The 16,052-nt window shown below is 39.5% G+C and overlaps 1 protein-coding gene across 2 annotated transcripts in view; it reads left to right on the forward strand.

Annotated features, from left to right (window-relative positions):
• LOC116312186 (rab GTPase-activating protein 1) overlaps positions 1-16,052 on the forward strand; it is a 77,298-nt gene that overhangs the window by 14,799 nt on the left and 46,447 nt on the right. Inside the window, exons 3-14 of one of the 2 annotated variants that reach the window (XM_039614546.1) lie at positions 1,414-1,443; positions 2,501-2,762; positions 3,074-3,287; positions 3,413-3,587; positions 6,563-6,723; positions 7,644-7,754; positions 8,599-8,665; positions 8,751-8,853; positions 9,173-9,342; positions 9,685-9,853; positions 11,066-11,159; positions 12,609-12,759. In XM_039614546.1, coding sequence (XP_039470480.1) covers positions 1,414-1,443; positions 2,501-2,762; positions 3,074-3,287; positions 3,413-3,587; positions 6,563-6,723; positions 7,644-7,754; positions 8,599-8,665; positions 8,751-8,853; positions 9,173-9,342; positions 9,685-9,853; positions 11,066-11,159; positions 12,609-12,759 — 1,707 coding nt within the window. The remainder of the gene's footprint in view (positions 1-1,413; positions 1,444-2,500; positions 2,763-3,073; positions 3,288-3,412; positions 3,588-6,562; positions 6,724-7,643; positions 7,755-8,598; positions 8,666-8,750; positions 8,854-9,172; positions 9,343-9,684; positions 9,854-11,065; positions 11,160-12,608; positions 12,760-16,052) is intronic. The other variant, XM_039614547.1, reaches the window with a different exon arrangement.

A 16,052-nucleotide genomic window follows, 5' to 3' on the forward strand; every position in this document is an offset into this window, starting at 1 on the left:
AATGTCCAGCACACTAAATGGTGTGACTATTATTCCCTTTTGTGTTAATTAAACGTGATGGACCATGATATATCAAAACATCTCAGTGTTTATTCATCTTTATTTATTTGTTAGAAATATAACGCATAAAAAAGCAAATTAGGACTCACAGTTCATACAGATTCATGTTGCTAACATACTGTTTTCATTACTAACAACCATCTTTTTTTTCTTTTTTTTTAACATCTAGCAGCGTTTGTTAGTTTCACACTCTTAACCATAAACCAACATTTCTTGTTTTGCTTCCTCATTCTCACTTTGCCTTTTTGCCGTAGTTGGTCATAGTTGGTGTTTGTATTTGTATTTGTACTTTTAATGACGAAGCTCTTGGTGATTTGTGCACATCCACATAAACTGAGGGTAAATTGTCTGGGTAAGTTTCCCTGTGCTGTTCAGCTTGTAAATGAAGGATGTTATTCATGCATTCAACGCCAGATGTTGTTGCCACTGAGTGTCATTAAGTTGGATGCTATTTAACTTTGGGAGACCATTTCCCAACTGCTGTGTCAGTCAGGTGCTTGTGTTTAAATGCGTAATATGATATTGTGCTATAGCGAGGCTGACTTACAGCTTGTTTTCTATGGTTGAATTCACTGCTCAAGTTTGAAAGACATCCAGGTATTGTGGTGATATAACCTTGCTCTGACCCATTGCTGGGGAAAATATCGGTGCTTTGTGATGCGGGCATGGCTCTTTTCACAATATAAAGACTTTCTAGGAAATAATTGTGACTGCCAGCCACTATCCTGTGTGTGTCCCTAATGGGTTCAGATTACCTCTCCTCGCCTCTTCCGCTCGATCTCTTCACAGGATGCATTTTGTCCACGTGTCTCTCAGTTTAGTTGTTATCATGTTTCTTTTTAATGAATTGACTTGAGAAGCGGCCTCACATGTTCGGACTATTTTCATTACTGTATGTCACTTATGTACGATACCTGTTTGTTTGTAAAGGAAAGTTATTCTGTAAAGTTCCCAGGAGATGGCGCCAGCAGAGCATAGATGTTCAATATCCATTCGCTAGAAAGTTGCTCTACTTTGACTTTCTGTCGTGTTCTGTCTTTTGAGTTTTCATATTTCATAAGACCAGTGTCTGTAAAAGCATCACAGCTCTTTTTTTATGGACAATAAAATCAAGTTTTTGTGCTGCGTATTTTGCCATCGTCTGCCTGCTGTCAGATTGTTAAAAAGCAGAACGTGACACACATCCTCTGTTCTCACAATGTAATGGCGAAATCACTCCATCCACTGGCACGCGGTCATCCTGACATCATGTTTTGGTTTTTGCCGACACACTCTTGTGCACATCTCCCTCCCAGTCAGCCCATCCAGTCAGCAGAGGAGTCAGTGTGTCTAAACTTGTTGTTTGTTATGCAGGTGATTTCTGAGGAAGGGGTCAGCTTTAAGGTCAGTCTCTTCTCTCGCTCTCTTTCCTTTCCTCCTCTTCTCTCTGCAGCTTTTCTCTTGCTTGTGTATATTATTCACCTCTTTCTTCCTGTGATGTGATTCAGTGGTGATTCTGTCTGTGATTATTTGTGCTTTCTGTAATTTTGCCGTCTGTCCAGCGATGGCCTTAGCTCTTTAATACTTTGGATTTGATGATGTTAGAAATAGACTGTAGGCTGTAGTTATGCAACAGTCGCCCAGGCTTGTAGCACTTCCTGTAAAGGCCCTCTACAGCTACACAGTTACAAAACGTCAGAAGTGTGAACGTAAATATAGAATTGATAGCACACTTACGCTTGTTTAGAATACTTTTTTTATCATGTTAATAGTCCTGTATCACTAAGATAATTGACAGTGGTAGTATCCATCCTGCAAATATATTAAGATAATTAAGTCCAGCAGCAATGGACAAATGACCTCATTCTTTTATGCCAAAGACATAAATTAGGTTTTACTCTATCTGTTTGGAAAAATGTTCTATATTTTTACATCATTTTTGTTATCCTTAAATGATCAATACAACAGTGACCCCTACCGGCTGATCTCCTTTTCTTATACAGCTTTTGGATGCTGCCGCAGCAGGCAGGGAACAGGGATTTACCTCACTTTGTGCTGTTTGGCCAAGCTCAAGGTTTCAGTTGATACTTTCATTTATAATCAGTGTTGGCATGACTCTAAAGTCTTGATACGTCCACCCAAAGTGATCTCAATACAATGTACTAATATTGAAATATACCTAAGATACATCTTTAATGGCCAAACTGAAACAAGTGATTCATACCTTAAACACGCTGCAGTCACTCAAAATACGTTTCCATGTCACTGTTATGGGCAAAGCAACTGCATGTTTCTGCAAACTGCAACACGCAATTATAATACTCTTAATTCGGGCTAAATTGTTTTTTTTTCTGTGCTTTTTTTGTGGTTGGGTGCATGATTATTTCTGTGTGTGTGTGTGTGTGTGTGTGTGTGTGTGTGTTTGTACACCTATGTGTGTACACCTATGTGTGTGCATCAGATTGTAGGCAATGGAAGTGAGCAGCAGCTCCAAAGGGAGCTAGAAGATGTCCTCATGGACCCATCAGTGGCTGACGCTGGGCTTGCGTCAGAAGCAAGGATGGACGGTCTCGGTAGAGGCGACCATGCCCTTTATACCACAGCGTCACCTGTAGCCCCAGGCAGTGACCCTCTGAGCGCACCCCCACCACCACCCAAGCTGGAAATGGTGCTTCCTGTTCAGACAGCCCAAGAGAGTGAGCTGAATGAGAGGTCATACAGAGGCAAGTCAGGATGAGATGAAGTTGAATCATATTTATACCCACATTTTTACATCACATGTTTTAAGCCATCCTGTTTCCTCATTCGTTTTATTTCCTAAAGGATGAGGACTGTTGCCATTTTGTTCTTGGTTTCCTTGAATTTCATGAATTTTGCTAATTGATGTTATATTTTTTTCTTAAGCTCCTCTTACTTTTCCATTCCTTCTTTCTAACCACCTCTCGCGTGATACTGTACAGCTGAAAGATTATAATAGATGTCATAATGTTATCCTTTTCTTTCTTTCACTGCCTGTCTTTTCTCATCACTGCAGCTGATGAATCATCATCAGAAGGTAGTCCTGGCAGCCCCATCCCAGATGAGGATAGCGTCGTGTTCAGCCAGCTGACATATCTAGGATGTGCCTCGGTCAATGCCCCCCGGAGTGAGGTAGAGGCCCTCCGTATGATGAGTATCCTCAGAGGGCAGTGCCAACTCCCCCTGGATGTTACATTGTCTGTGCCAGGCGTGTCTGAAGGGACTGTCAGGTAGGGAGAAAATATAGATTTTCCCTCAGTAATGTGGATTAGTTCCAGTGCAGATGTCCAAACTTGGTACACTCTTGTTGCTTTTAAGACTTTAAACAACAGTAATTTTATTGGTGTTTTAACAGGTTGTTGGATCCACACAACAACACAGAGATTGCCAACTATCCTATCTATAAGATTTTGTTCTGCGTACGAGGCCATGACGGCACACCGGAGAGTGACTGCTTTGCCTTCACTGAGAGCCACTACAATGCTGAGATCTTCAGGATCCATGTTTTCCGCTGCCAAATCCAAGAGGCGGTAAGCATTCACTGATTATGCAACTGTCTTTGTCTAACTTAATACCACTATGTGGTATATAAGGCACTCTTTTCCAAGCTAAGGTCACAAAAACTAGAGTAACAAACTCTAATATACCCCCCAAAAAGTTTACAAGCAATGTAGTTGCTATTCATTAAGTGAACAAAAGGGGGAGTGAGAGCTTCTTGATTTTATATATGTCACTGTCGTCTCTTTATTTCACACTATTGCACTCCTCAAGTACAAATACATGTGCACACACTTGAATTGTGGGCAGCTCTGGGGGTGACCTGATGTGGCATTAGGACGCTGGTGGTGGTTTCTTTGGGTCCTGTGGGCCACGGGCACTCAATCAGTTTGTGGATTGAGTCAAAGTCAAGTTTTCTGAACCTTTTGTGATTGCGATAATTCAAGAAGGAAGTCTGGGGTAGGACACAGCTCTTAGGCTCAATGTCAGCATGGTTTAGGTAGGTGATGTGTGTTGAATTAACATTCACATAAATGCCCCAAAACAATTTCCTAGCCTGTAATGAGATGATTGGTGTATCTGCCGGTTATTGTAATGCTGTGTATGCAGTAGGTTCAGCAGAAATGTAAAGGAAGAGAAGAAGGTACCCACTTATGAAACTGGGTTAAAGCTCTGCTTTCAGTGTTCAGTGACCTGATTTCTTCATCATGAAAGCCGTCTCCTTCAGTGTCACAGTGAGCCCCCAGACACTTCATCCTGTGATCCAGTTTCCAAGACTCCCATCTGTAATACACATACTCACTAAAACACTGATGCAAATAAACTCACTCAAATTAAAAAATATACCGGACATCTCTGTTCTCTTCTTTGCACTCTTCATCTTGCACCCACCCTTCTCTTCCTTCAAGTGCCATAGCAACAAACCAGTCCACAGCATCTCCTGCTTTTTTTGGCCTCCCATTCGGATTATTAGACTGTAGTGAGTCAGCCCATTGGTTGCTCTTGTCATTTGCGTCACATCAGCTTCAACTTCACAGTAAACAACTCTTAAGACATGTTTAACAACTGTTTTTTGACCGAGGTGTTTTAAACTAACCATATGTCTTATAGTGAAATGGCTCTTGCATTCGGATAAATACATTTTTTCATAATTAAATTTGCATTCATCATTGTCCAGGGCCCTAACAAGTCTTTCAACTAATTTGTTGAAAACTACCAAAACTATCTTTGTTCATATATAAATAAAACTAATTTCTCAATTCTATTCAGCCCCCTTTTGTACCGGACCTCCCATTATGACCCATAGGCTAGTTTGTAATGGTGATGCAGAGGCCTCCTGACGCTCAAACCCACGCCTCTTTTTTTTTCTTTTTTTTTTTTTTCTTTTTCTAGGGGGGGGGGTGACAAAAACTTGCCTCTCTCATCCAGAGATGTGTATCTATTTCTATGTAATTCACATCAGTTCAGCTCCAGTAGATGGGTTTTACAGAAGTATTCTAGGATCCTAACAAGCTGGTGGACAATTAAAGTGAAACACAAATTGGCCGCTGAAGCTGATTTTTACCGTGACATCATTTCAGAATTTCTCAAAGCTTCATGTGCACAGAAAGTACATGAAGAAAGAAAAAGCTGGCAAGTGTGGGAAAAAACATCCCGGGTGGAAATAAAAACAGTCTAACAAGACATTTAACACACACCAGATCTTTAAAGGCTGCATTTTTTAGATAAGGATCAAATCCAAACTTCTTATGTAATCGATTTCACAAGTTTGAGTTGAGATCAGGGACGGACTCTTTGAATGAAACTCCAGTTGTTGGGAGTAAAGGATGAAATAGTTGCCCTTTTGTTTTTGACAGCCTCTTTTGCAGAGAAAACGTGGTATTAGTTGATAAGACCTTAATGCTATTTTGGCTTGTGTGGGGCTATTCGAAAAGCACTCTGTATCAAACTAAGGTCTGCCTGCCTCGATTAGTTCCAGCGTACAACTGCCTACAGAGTTCCTTCGTGAAAAATGAAGATCTTGACAGCTGATCAGTTTTAAGCAGCGCAGAACAACAGTCCCATTGTATTACATGTACCAATACAGGGGGTAACCCCCCCCCATCTAGCTCTACTCATCCCCCATCTCTTATATCCAGTCCAGTGTTGTTTCTCAATAAATAGACCCCCTGCGATCTCCTAACATCCCTGTACTGTACCAGAGATAAAACAAAGACTTTCTGTAGGAGAGGTTAGAAGCTGCTTTGTACTCTGGTCTTGTGAAAGAGCAGAAAAGCATTGTTATTTATTGATAACAGCACTTTCCCCCACCCTCACCTCTCCAGTCACTAACCCCCCATAAGCAGTGCTGTTTACCAGAATTAGAAATGATCCAAAACCACTCTGCTGTGGTCCTCTAGTTGGGGGGGATAGCTCTGTTTATCACCCACATATGTCTCTTTAGTAGTGAGTGGACAGAAAAAAACCTTTGCTCGCTGTAAGACCCGTGCATTTAAAGTCCCCTCAGTGGAGACGATGTAAATAAATTATTACCACCTTGTGTTTTCACACTTGGCAGTCTCAAGCTCTGTCTCCAGCTGTTGCTCCTCTTGAGACTTGGCAAACCTCTGGTACAGCTTGCTTTATGTTACACAGGAACAACGCCCCCACACTCAAGGTTCAAAATTAAATACAATTCAAAATGGTTATTCTGCTGAAGGTCTCTTCTGTTCCTCATAAATATGACCAGACAAATTCCACTTCCACCACTTGAACTATCCTTGCTCATTGTCTATGGTTACAGCACAGGAAACACAAATCACTTGGCTGGAAAGCTTTAGCTTGTTAGTATTCTTCCTCTTTAACACTTTCAATTTTTTTTACTTTGCAACTGTTATCTTGTGTTTATACGATGTTTTGTTGTGTTTTTTCTTTGACACTCTAAATTATGTCTGTGTTAGAAGACCTTTAAATTTATACTGTCTTTTGGGATAGATATTTATTGTGCGCATTTACTTTGCTCCTGCAGGTTAGTAGGATACTGTACAGCTTTGCCACAGCCTTTCGGCGGTCAGCTAAGAAGGCAGTTCTGTCGTCTCAGCAGGCTCCCCCTCTCACCCCTGACAGTGACTTGTTTACATTTACTGTCAGCCTGGAGATTAGGGAGGACGATGGCAAGGGCACTTTCAGGTGGGAGTCACATTCACTCATCATGCATCCTAATTTTTAGTCCATCGTTGAATTCAAAAGTGTGATTAGCAATTTTAGCTGTCTATTGGAGTGTAAAATATTTTAATCAACATATTACACATATAAACACAGGAACATACATCCTTAATTTTAAGAATCAACTTTTTGTTGTTGTTGTTTTTTACTACTAAAGTCCCAAACCTTTCTGGGACGGCTGCCAATGAGGGGAAGCATCCCCTAATTGGTTTGGGTAAAAATGATGACAGGAACTGTGCACTGATTTAAAAAAAGAAAAAGAAAAAAAAAAGTCAGTTTTCTTTGGTCTCTGATGTTAACTAATCACACACACTTTTTACCGCAAGATATAACAACAGAAAGTTCCTGTGTTTGTTTTCATCAATCCTTCTTCACAGGTTGTTTTTATTTTATTTTCCCATAGTCCCGACTTACTTCTACGTGATGACAAGCAGCCCTAAGACTCAGCATATTTGGAAAACAAAATAAAACAAACAAAAATATGCCCATGGATATTTTTAGCCGACTCGTATTTCCTCCTTATTAGCATTGGGTTATTTTTAGTCTTCCAACTTCCAAGCAAGTGGCTTCTACATGCAGGAGCTCATGGCCTGCTTTTGTTTTTTCTTTGATAAAATTAAATTAGCAAGCCTCTGAAGACACTTTTAACGTTGACATATATTCTGTAACAATAACATTTCACATTTTAAAATACTTTTTCCTTCTCTACAGTGTAAATAAAGTCAAAGGGCAGATTTACAGCATAAATCGATGATAGTGGGGCTTTTGGGGGGGTTAGTCGGGCTGAAAAGTGAGAAATTCCAGCTTGTAGACAGTCTGTAATTAAGTAAAGCTAAGGTTTAAGTATTAGACTGTAAACATATTTCTTCTTTTTCCACATCCAGCGCTGTGGCAAAAGACAAGGACAAGCAAAGCTTCAAGCTGCGTGCAGGACTGGACAAGAAAATTGTCATCTATGTTCAGCAAACCTCAAATAAAGAACTGGCTATTGAGAGGTAATATAAAGAGTTAAAACACTTACACTCTCATGCACACACATCTTCAGAATATGGCCTTATAGGTCAGCATTTTACTAAGCAGTGCCCTGGAGTCCTCATGATTAAGTGTTTTTGTGAATTTTAGTTTCATGCAGTGATCAAATATGTCTAAATTTCTCATAAATGATGGCTGTGCTCAGAGGCATTGAAGGTCTTTTTGTTCAGAGTTCTTTTTAAGTTGTTTCTAATTAACTGAGAGAAGTGGAGTGGTTTCAGATGAGTTATTTAAAAAAAAAAAGAAAGGAAAGAGGAGAAAACACACACACGAGGTGGCTCTTAACTCGATAAAAGAATGTGGAAACAATCTAAGTTCATGTAAACGGCCATAAATGTCCAAAAAGTTGACCAGATATTCTTAAGAAATAAGTCACTCTGTAATAAACACCTTCACATCCGTATGTCAGGCCGTGTCAAGAACCGTTGTTAGGTTGTGATCGAGGTCAGTCTCTCTCCGACGCGCCTCATTTTCCACACTTTAATAAATCAGTGGGAATTTAAACATTTCTTTACCTTTTTTGCAGACTTTCATCCTCACCATGATTTGTTCTTGATTTGTGAACCTAGAGAAGGTGACGATTTTTGTGGAGTGTTTAACATTCTCCGTGCTCTGGTCTGTGTTAGGGGATCATTTCAGGAAGCTATTATTGGTAACATGTGTGACCTTTTTTTTTTTTTTTTTTTTTTTTAACAATTATTTGTTTTATTTTTGAGAGATTCGTAGTCGTATGCCTCGCGTTTTTTTTCCCCTTATGTAATCCTATTCCTAGCACTTTTTTTTTTTATATATATGTGCTTTCCTTAGGTGTTTTGGACTCCTGCTCAGCCCTGGGAAAAATGTGAAGAACAGTGACATGCACTTGCTAGACCTGGTGGGCCCCTTTTTCATTTTTCTATGTGTATATATGTGTTTGTTGTTCTGTGTTTGCTAACTTCTTGAGACTTGTGCCCCCTCAGGAGTCAATGGGAAAGAGCTCAGACGGGAAGTCTTACATCATCACAGGAAGTTGGAACCCTAACACGCCTCAGTTCCAGGCTGTGAATGAGGAAACGCCTAAAGGTAGGAGCCAAAAATCAATTTAAGATTTATATAAGACATAAATAGTTTTCATTAGTGATTATTTCCTTAGTTTATTGGCTTGCTGGCTGTTTATTCACTCATATTTCACGCCAGTATGTGACAGAAGTATTTGAGTGTGGCGGTTATTAACAGAACTTTTCCCAAGCCAAGCTGTAGAGAAATAAAGGATATAGTAAATGGACATTGTAAAAAGGAATGATAACGATAACAGTTGTTTTTAATATATTAATTGTAGATGAAAAAGTCGGTCAGTAAATACAGATAATATTGTAACTTCTGTCTTTTTTTTTTCCTTCAGATAAATTCATGTACATGACAACAGCAGTGGACCTGGTGATTACAGAGGTGGAAGAGCCCGTTCGTTTTCTTCTGGAGACGAGGGTCAGAGTGTGCTCCCCAAACGACAGGCTGTTCTGGCCCTTCAGCAAGCGCAGCTACACCGAGACTTTCTACCTTAAACTGCGACAGGTTTGTCAAATCATGAAGCAATCTGCATTTAAATTAATTCAGCCGATGGTCTCTGTGGCCAGATATTAACTCTGACCTGCAGTGGTAGAATGCAATATTTTGTGCCTTTTACTAAGTGGTATATGAAAAAAGAAAAGAAGTAACAAATGTTTTGTCAGCTCTTCAGGGGATGATATCCTCACATTTTTACTGCATGTTGAAAACTCACACATACGCCCTTGAAAACTTTTAGTGAAAGTTTTAATTTGTTAATGATAGTTGTTAGAGTCAAACGTTTGGATTTAAGGGAAAGGTAAACCTTAGGACTTTTTTTCTGTGGTCAAACACATCTTCTCTTTTCAGATGGAGCGTAAAGAGCGTAAGAGCCCTGCCTCTGACACACTTTATGAGGTGGTGAGTTTGGAAAGTGAAACCGAGAGAGAAAAAAGGAAGACCACGGCCAGTCCCAGTATCCTGCCAACTGGGCCTGGCGGGATGGTCCCTTCCCCACCTGAGGACGATGAAGAGGAAGGTACTTGTAATGCTGCCTTACTTTTTCAGCTACTTTTTTGTTAGTCACTTTTGTAGTACATTTTATTTATACAGCACATTGAAAATGCTTTACAATTCAAAGATAGCTAAAAGAGGGGTTCCTCAAATTTACATAAAACAACACGGCAACAGTCCGTGCTCCAACCAAATGTCCAGAGATTAGCAGTTTCCAAAAATTTGACAAGAATTTTGTGTCTTCAGCTTAAATTTAAAGATGGCCATAGTTGATTCTTGTCTAAGGTCCTTGGGAGATCATTCCTATTACTAGTCCTATTGCACCAAAACAGCAAAGGCGTGGCCCCTTGAAATAGGCTTTGAGTGATTGCGAAGGAGAAAGAATTGTGACATTTACCCTTTTAAACAAAGTGCTTTTTGTTTAGAAGCTATACACATTTTGGCGCAATCTTGGAAAAGCTCATTAACACAACTTAGCACTGGTCCATTTGTTACATTTTGCAATTTATTCTTATTTTGATCTTGATACCAGCTACATGTTTACAAAATATTTTAAAAGTAACATCTTAGTTAAAATACTGCTGCTGTTTTCTTTGGGCCTTGTTTACTGTAATGGTCTATCATGTCAAAATTTGAAATACTTCTTTGCAATCGTGGACACATTTTCCTCCAGACTAAAGAGGAGAGGGATCTTTTGCCTTGTTATTAGCACACAGTACTAAAAGTAGTCTCTGTGATGGTACCATTAATGTTGAACTAAACGAACAGGTTTGGAATAACATGTACTCCCATCCGGTGATAAACTGATCTGCATGCAGTCCAGATCTGTCACACAGTGAAACCTGTTTTGACATCATTACTCAAAGAAAAGTTGACAAAGGAGGCTCTGAAGTGTTGAGCCACTGAAGTCATACACTTAGTAAGAATGGGGAACATTTTGCATTGTTCATCAAACTGCCTTTTAAAAGAAGAGATGATGCAACGAGTGGTAAAATGCATGCATCCCCATTTTTTGTATGAACAGTCTTACTGAGATTAAGTTTAAAATGAGCACATCCCATTTCTCAGTTGCTGCATATTAACAATCAAAGTAGGGTTTAAAGAAATTTCCAATTTTTGCTGTTTTTATTTAATGATTTTATTTGTACATACAAGAGTAAAGATTAACTGTTGACAGACTTAAATGTTTAAGAAGGTATGGTCATGGATTGTTGCCCCCCCCCACCCCTCTTCACAGATAATGACGAGCCCTTACTTAGCGGGTCCGGTGATGTTTCAAAGGAGTGTGCAGAGAAGATCCTGGAGACGTGGGGAGATTTGTTATCCAAGTGGTAAGGTGTTTTCCTCTTCGTGCTCCACTTCCGTCGCCATTGAAGTCATTGTACACAGATGCAGTGTAGGAAAGAACAGCAGGCAGCAGTTGCTGATAAGCAGCTTATTAAGATGATTTCCTTCTTCCAGTGTGGAATTAGTTTTTAATCAAAAGCTTGTGATGAGCAGAATAGAAACTGCACGAGCTTTAATTAGCTGTAAATTAACACGCAAACAAGCCGTAATATTCAGCTGTCTTTGTCCCTGTCTGTTGTTTGTTTTTCAGTGCAAAGATGAAATACACTTTAAATTGTTACAGTATATACATAGTATGATGATGTTATCCTATTGTACTAGATTTGGCTAAAACACCTTCTGACAAGGACCCAATGATGATATGATCATTAAAGCGATTAATTCTTTTTTTTTATCTGTTTGTCTCTTTGCTAATAATAACAATGGCTAAATAAAGAAAGGAATCATAAGACTAGCAAGTCATAACACTTGGCTTTCTTTGTGTGTTCTGTGATTTTGTGTGTGTATGTATTGTGGCATTGTTGAATGGAGCACAGAGAAGCAAATCACAGAAAGCCCTTTACAATCTTATGCCCTGAGGACCAGGCCTGGCATTACTTACATCACATGCACTCTCACATGCATGCACACACATGTACGCAGTTTCCCATCTTGGTCTCGGTTGAAATGCCACGTATTGCATAACCTGACGCCCGGGACAAATAAACAAAACAAACCCAGAAAAATAGAGGGGGCATGAATTAAGTAAAGGGGGGGGATTTTGAGAGAATCATCAGGGATTCAGGGATTTTTCTGTCTGCTTCAGTCAGGCGATAGTTAGTGCCAAGGTACAGCTGTGCCTCCAAGTTTGCCTTCTCCTTTTTTTGTGTGTGCGGATGTGCGCGTGTGTCTACTTCTCCTCTGTATCTCTAACGCTAATGGGCTGGCAGATCCCTGAGTTCATTTAAATCTGCGTGCAGGGTATAACACTCTCAGCAGGCTTAAGATTTAAAAGTGAAAATAAAGAAGGAAAGAAAACATTGAAATTAGTTTTTATGTGTTTTTCTTGCTTTTTCCTGTTGGGTTATTGCCTTTTATTAGCTGTTGTTTTGTTGCTGCTGAAATGTAAGATGGGGATAAAATAAAACGCATTAAAAAAATAATTTAATAGATAAATAAGTTGTCATGCGCTTGCTGTACAAAAGTAGCTCATGTTTTGCATTCTGAAAGAGTGATTGTTGAGTCCTTGGTTGAGTGTATTGATTGATTGGGTGAGGTGTGATTGCATATAAATCATTTTTCTTGTGATATCAAGCCCCACTTGTCATCTTGGTCTTGGCTCTGCCAGTCATCAATAGGGATGATAATGGCTCATTAAAAACATTATAATTAAATAAACATCATTTTATTTTAGTATATATTTGGGAAACTGATCTTTTCTTTCCCCATTGTAGGCACATGAACTTATCAGTGCGTCCCAGACAGCTGCCAGCTTTGGTGCGGAGCGGCATTCCTGAGGCACTCCGTGGGGAGGTTTGGCAGCTCCTGGCAGGCTGTCATAACAATGACCACCTGGTAGAAGAGTACCGCACACTCATTACAAAGGTAAGGCCTCACAAATCTATTACTGATGAGTAGAAAACACTTTCAGTTCAGGTTGTACAGTGATTAGAAAAGCAGTCCTTAAACACAGTCACTCAGTCTGAAGCACCTGTATTATTTTGGCACTCATCAGTGAGCTATCCCCTCTGAGGATTTCTTAGACAGTTACTGAGATAGATTGTTAACTTTTAACAGTTTTGTCCTTTCCTTGGTGTCACTTTAGATTTCATAGTGCAATACAAGAGATTATATCTTGATCGGAAACATTTAGTTCATAGATGTTATGTTTTTTGTTTTGTTTTTGGTTTGTACTTCCAGACAATATGTGTTACTGTTTGCTTCTTTTTTGCTTCAGTCCTGGTTAAATTTTAGCAACTCAAAGTACACCCCAGAGGCCAGCAGTTGCCTTGTGTCATAAGTTTTTCTCTCATGTGCTTCAAACTTGTGATAATAACCACTGTTGCCATGTAGATCGCACAAGATGATAACGCTCTGTGTTATGTGTGTGTACACACCTATCTTTTTCCAGAACAAATTAGTGGTTTGTTAATGGCCCCATTAGAAGCCTTCAGTAACAGAGAAGCATAGTGTCTACAGCCTGTAACTACATATCAGTCATTTTGAAAAGGGAATAATCCTTTAAGATATTAGTGTTGTTTCACTGTTTCACTGAAAAGCTCAAAAACATTAAGAGGAGGAAAACATGATTAAGTTTTGTGCCTATATAGAGCCAGAAATGTATTATATTAAACCACATAGACTGTTAGGTTTGCAAGCTTTTTATTTGAGTTTCAATGACTTCTGCTAGTGTGTAGATCTGGAGATCTGCTCTGATATATATATGTTCAGCTTGCATTTAAGTTTCAGGTTGTCAGAGCACCATGATGTGCTTGTGGTAGTCCATCTGTGTGAGCTTGTGTGGAAGCTTCAGGGGTGACTTGTGTCTTATCTAGCTTCACACATGCACAATCATTCTGATGAAACTCGAGTTTTGGAGTTAATGCACACTACAGGAACCGGGAAGTGAACCACAGACCTTTCGACAACCTGCTTTACCCCCTGAGCCCCACAAAAAGAAATCATGGTAAAATGATCAGGTACAAGTACTAGTCTGAAAACTAGTGGAAAAAATAGCCATTGTCCAAATAAAAACTTTGAAAGGCCTTAAAAAAGCCTTGAGAACTTGTGCTCAACACCACCTTCAAAGAAAATTAGAAGAAAGTCTGGCTCCTTGAAAGCAAAATATAAAGAAATGAGGGGTTCAGCAAAAAATTTACAAAACGTTTGTACCAAAAAATTGCAATTGAACTTGGAAGTCAGTATTTCAGAGTTTCCAGATGGAATTCTTAACTGGAAAGCCCCCTCAAGTTTGGCTTCCGACTTGAAAAGTCAGAGCAGTCCCACCAGTCCTGACTTAGCAATGCTTAACAATCCAATATGGCGGTTCGTCATGTAAACGGTAGTAAAACTGTAAAACTTGTAGTCTGTGCTGCCTTTGTTGTCTATCTGTTACTGGCTAAATAAACCACACACAGAGCATTGAGCAGGCTCTGTCTGTCAACATGCTGCAGTGGTGCAAAAAATAAGCACTGTGCTCTATTGCTTGTCATGCATGAATGTCTCTAACTTGATAAGGAACAAAAGAAATCCAATTTTTGCCTTGCTTTTATCGACTTTACTGCTGGAATATGCTCAACTTGGGAGTGATATCACTCCCACCTCTGACTTCTGAGGTAAACGGAACACAGAAATACTGGAAAGCAGATGCACCCCAGGAGAAGGGGGTGGAGGGGACTCCTAGAACCTGTTAGCTGGCCGGGGGTGGCATTTTTAAGTGGCCTTATTTGTACATGGCTACCCTTCTTGTGCACTGAGAGCAGTGCATTAGTTTATGTAATTTTATTTATTCTTTTTTGACCACAACTCTGTCTGCTGTTCTTATATAAAGGCAAGGACCTGCAGGCCAGCAAACTTGGTCTCAGGTGGTGACAAGATGTTAACCTTGCCCTTCCCTGCCTTCCTCCTTTCCCCTCTGACCTTCTTTTTTGTCACCCACCTTTTCCCTTTGTATTATCTCTACTGTTGCCTGTAAGCATTTTCTGTGTTCCTGCACTTGCTAGGTAAATAGTGGGAAAAGAGTGCCTGCTCAAAAAGAGCTCTTGCAAAATAATGCATTAGCCATGCTGTATTTCCGTTAACATGAATGGCATGAGTGGAATCTGAGCAATGGATCCTTGTGCCAACATATTGATAGCTTTTGGACTGGATGTTGGGTGGGAATTCATTACACAAGCAGGACAGCATTCCAGGATTGTACATGAGCCCACTGAAAGGGAGGGAAATACATGCAGACCCTGACAGAGGATTTATATTTTATTTAGACTTGTTTAAACTCAGTGAATTAGATAAGAACAGTTTAAGAATGGAAAGAATATAGATGGCTTAAAAAAGAAAATACATTGTTATTAATCTAATATAAAAAAATGCAGTTATTGAAATGTGCTGCATAATGGGACTCTACATATTGTATATAAAAATTAGGGAGGACTTCTTGTTCCCATTCGTGTTAATTTTCATATTCTCTCATGTACTGCTGAGGCTCATTCATTCTTTGCCATTTTTTGGCACACGATTTGACATTTACACATACCGTAGTCATGTGCCAGCTCCTAATTTTCTCAGTGTGCTTTCAGTATTCAGCCTATGTTTATGTGTATCTCTTTATGCTTTGTTGCACTTTTTTCACATCATGTCCTTGCTGGTTCCATCTTTTGTTCCCTAACCCTATCTGAACTTGGTGTTCATCCACGTTAACTGAAAGCGGGGTATTGACGGAAGCAGAAATAATGGTTAGAAATTTACCCTGTTACTTTCACGATGAGGTCCAATGAATTTCCTCCATATGAGGGTTGGTTAGCACTCCACAAGGGCCCAATAAACTCATCATATTTTGCATTAGTTCCATAAATTATAGTGAGTAGAATCCAATCACTGACGGAGTTAACTAAGTTTGGAAAACAAATAATTGGGTTTAGCAGCACTCAGGTTCACTGCCAGATGATTTTAATCAGGAGGATGTTACGAAAGGCAACGTGACGTATACTGGCAGACAACGAGTTGTTGTTACAGCGCGTCGCTGAAACGGTGTCACCGGATTATAGCGTGACATGTTTTTGTGTATTTTTCATTTGATGCAGTAAGTAAAAGACCTTACAGTAAAAACTGAAAAAATCTCTTTCAGTTTAAATAGTGAAATAGTGTTTTTAGCATTTTTTTCATAGACTGTATTTATCTTG

Source organism: Oreochromis aureus, linkage group 7 (genome assembly GCF_013358895.1).
Source record: "Oreochromis aureus strain Israel breed Guangdong linkage group 7, ZZ_aureus, whole genome shotgun sequence".
In the NCBI taxonomy this organism is placed as follows: Eukaryota; Metazoa; Chordata; class Actinopteri; order Cichliformes; family Cichlidae; genus Oreochromis; species Oreochromis aureus.